Source organism: Grampus griseus (assembly GCF_964374135.1).
Source record: "Grampus griseus genome assembly, chromosome: 15".
In the NCBI taxonomy this organism is placed as follows: domain Eukaryota; kingdom Metazoa; phylum Chordata; class Mammalia; order Artiodactyla; family Delphinidae; genus Grampus; species Grampus griseus.
In genome coordinates, this window is record NC_139009.1 from 44,777,548 (window position 1) to 44,779,421 (window position 1,874).

General features: G+C 49.1%; 1 protein-coding gene across 1 annotated transcript; it reads left to right on the top strand.

The window, feature by feature from the left end:
* Positions 1-619: 619 nt before the first annotated feature.
* Positions 620-859, top strand: LOC309833724 (CDC42 small effector protein 1-like; the record flags this gene model as incomplete). Its single annotated transcript, XM_082672164.1, has 1 exon — positions 620-859. The coding sequence occupies one exon, from the start codon at positions 620-622 to the stop codon at positions 857-859; it is 240 nt and encodes a 79-aa protein (XP_082528290.1).
* Positions 860-1,874: the final 1,015 nt, after the last annotated feature.

A 1,874-nucleotide genomic window follows, 5' to 3' on the forward strand; every position in this document is an offset into this window, starting at 1 on the left:
AGGTCTGTTTTGGATTATCTGAGCATTTCCCAAGACAGCTTCACCACGGAACTCCATTCCCCTCTAGGCCGTGCATTCTGTGGGCTACATTTAGATAAGCAAGAACACTAGCTCAGACACAGGTCCTCAAAGGCTTTCTCTGCCACTTGACAGCTTTGAGAATTTGGGTAAGTCACTTACCCTCTCAGAGTCCTGGTTTCCTCATCTGAATTATGTAGAAAAGAAATCTAGCTCTGCCAGCCGGCCCTTGGCTTCACCACCCCGCCAAGGAGCGAGTCTGAAAAACCTACACTGGTGGGCCCCAAGCGGGACACTCCCCCCACCAGCTGCCGCCAGTCGCCTCAATGCCGGAGTAGAGCAGGGTTCCAAGTCTGTGGAAGACGTCATCTTGTGCCTGCCTGCCCACCCCACTCTCTGACCTTGCTAGTCTCTCAGGGTCTGAGATGCTGACCTTCACTGCTCAGCTAAGGGCTCCAGAGACTCTACTTTCTCTATACGTGTCCAGCTAAGTAAACCTAGGATGCTGTTACACCTGAGGGGAATGAGGAGTGGGCAGTCAGGGCACCAGAGTAAGAGCCCTCTGGGGCCTCAGGCAGAGTGAAACTGTAACCAGCAGGGGATGAGTGAATTTTGGCACAAACTGGGCTGCTGCATGGTAGGGAACCCCCAGCTGAAGAAGAAGAGGAGGTGGCTTGACTGGGCCATGATTGGGGAACCAATGAATTTTGTCCACCTGACTCACATTGGCTCTAGGGAGATGGGGGTTGGAGATGGACTGGCCATGACAGGTGCAGTTCAGGAGCAGATCAGATTCAAGGGAGAGCAAGACAGGTTGTGGAGCAATTCTAGGGGCTTGTAGCTACAATAGGAATGGTTCTGCTGTATGTCCAAGCTTCACTCTGTCCAGCCCAGAAGACATGCTGCCCCTACCAGTTTCCCTCCTAGAATCAGTGACCCCAGGGCCCCTCTTTTCTCTATCTAATAGTGCCTCAAAAGGCTTGGGCGCTGGACTCCCTCTTCTCCCTCTGGCTGTAGCCCCTCCTGGAGATGGGATCAAGGCAGCAGGACTGACCAAGTGACTACTCGTTAGCCGGAGAAGCTCAGCTGAAGCCCTGAACACTCTCAGACCTGAGGGAGGAGTTTTCTTGGACTTGGAATGTGATCCCTTCTCCTGAATGACAGCCTAGGTGCCATATGCTTTTAAACTCTTAGCCTGGAACTCCTTAAATATGGTCGGTAGGTGAGATGACCAAAGCTGAAGCTGGCTTTGCTGAGATGCTACCTACCTCCCTGCCCTTGTCTTTCCTCCTGGAATGAACTGAAGCAGATGTCAAGCAGGGACTGAGAGGGTGACCCCTGGCTAGTTTACTCTTTCTCTTTAGATCTCAGACTTTAAACTCACAGTGCCTCAATATGTCTCTGCCAATACCAGGGTCTTTCTCTAGGTAGGCCTCTAACCCTATGTTTCTGTAGCATTGCTGGCTCCCTACAATCTTTCCTTTTTTTAAATTAATAAAAAATTTAATTAAAAAAAGAAAATAAATCTATCTCTCATCATATTTTGAAGACATAGTATGTACTCAGTAAAGACTTGCCTCCTTCCCTTCGCAATCCATGGTAGTATAAATCTTTCTGTGTCGCACCAAGTGTTCCAACGTCCTCTCTAATGTGACCACTTGCTTTTTCCAGTCTCATCTCCCAGTAACAGGGAGAAGTGCTAACGCTCTTTTAAAGCCAGACTCTCTAGAATGTAAACTTACTAGCTGTGGGACTTAAGCCCAGTTACCTACCTTCTCTTTGCCCAAGTGTTCCCACCTGGAAAATGGGGCTAATAATGGTAACTGCTTCATAGGGTTGTGAAGATTAAAGGTTTA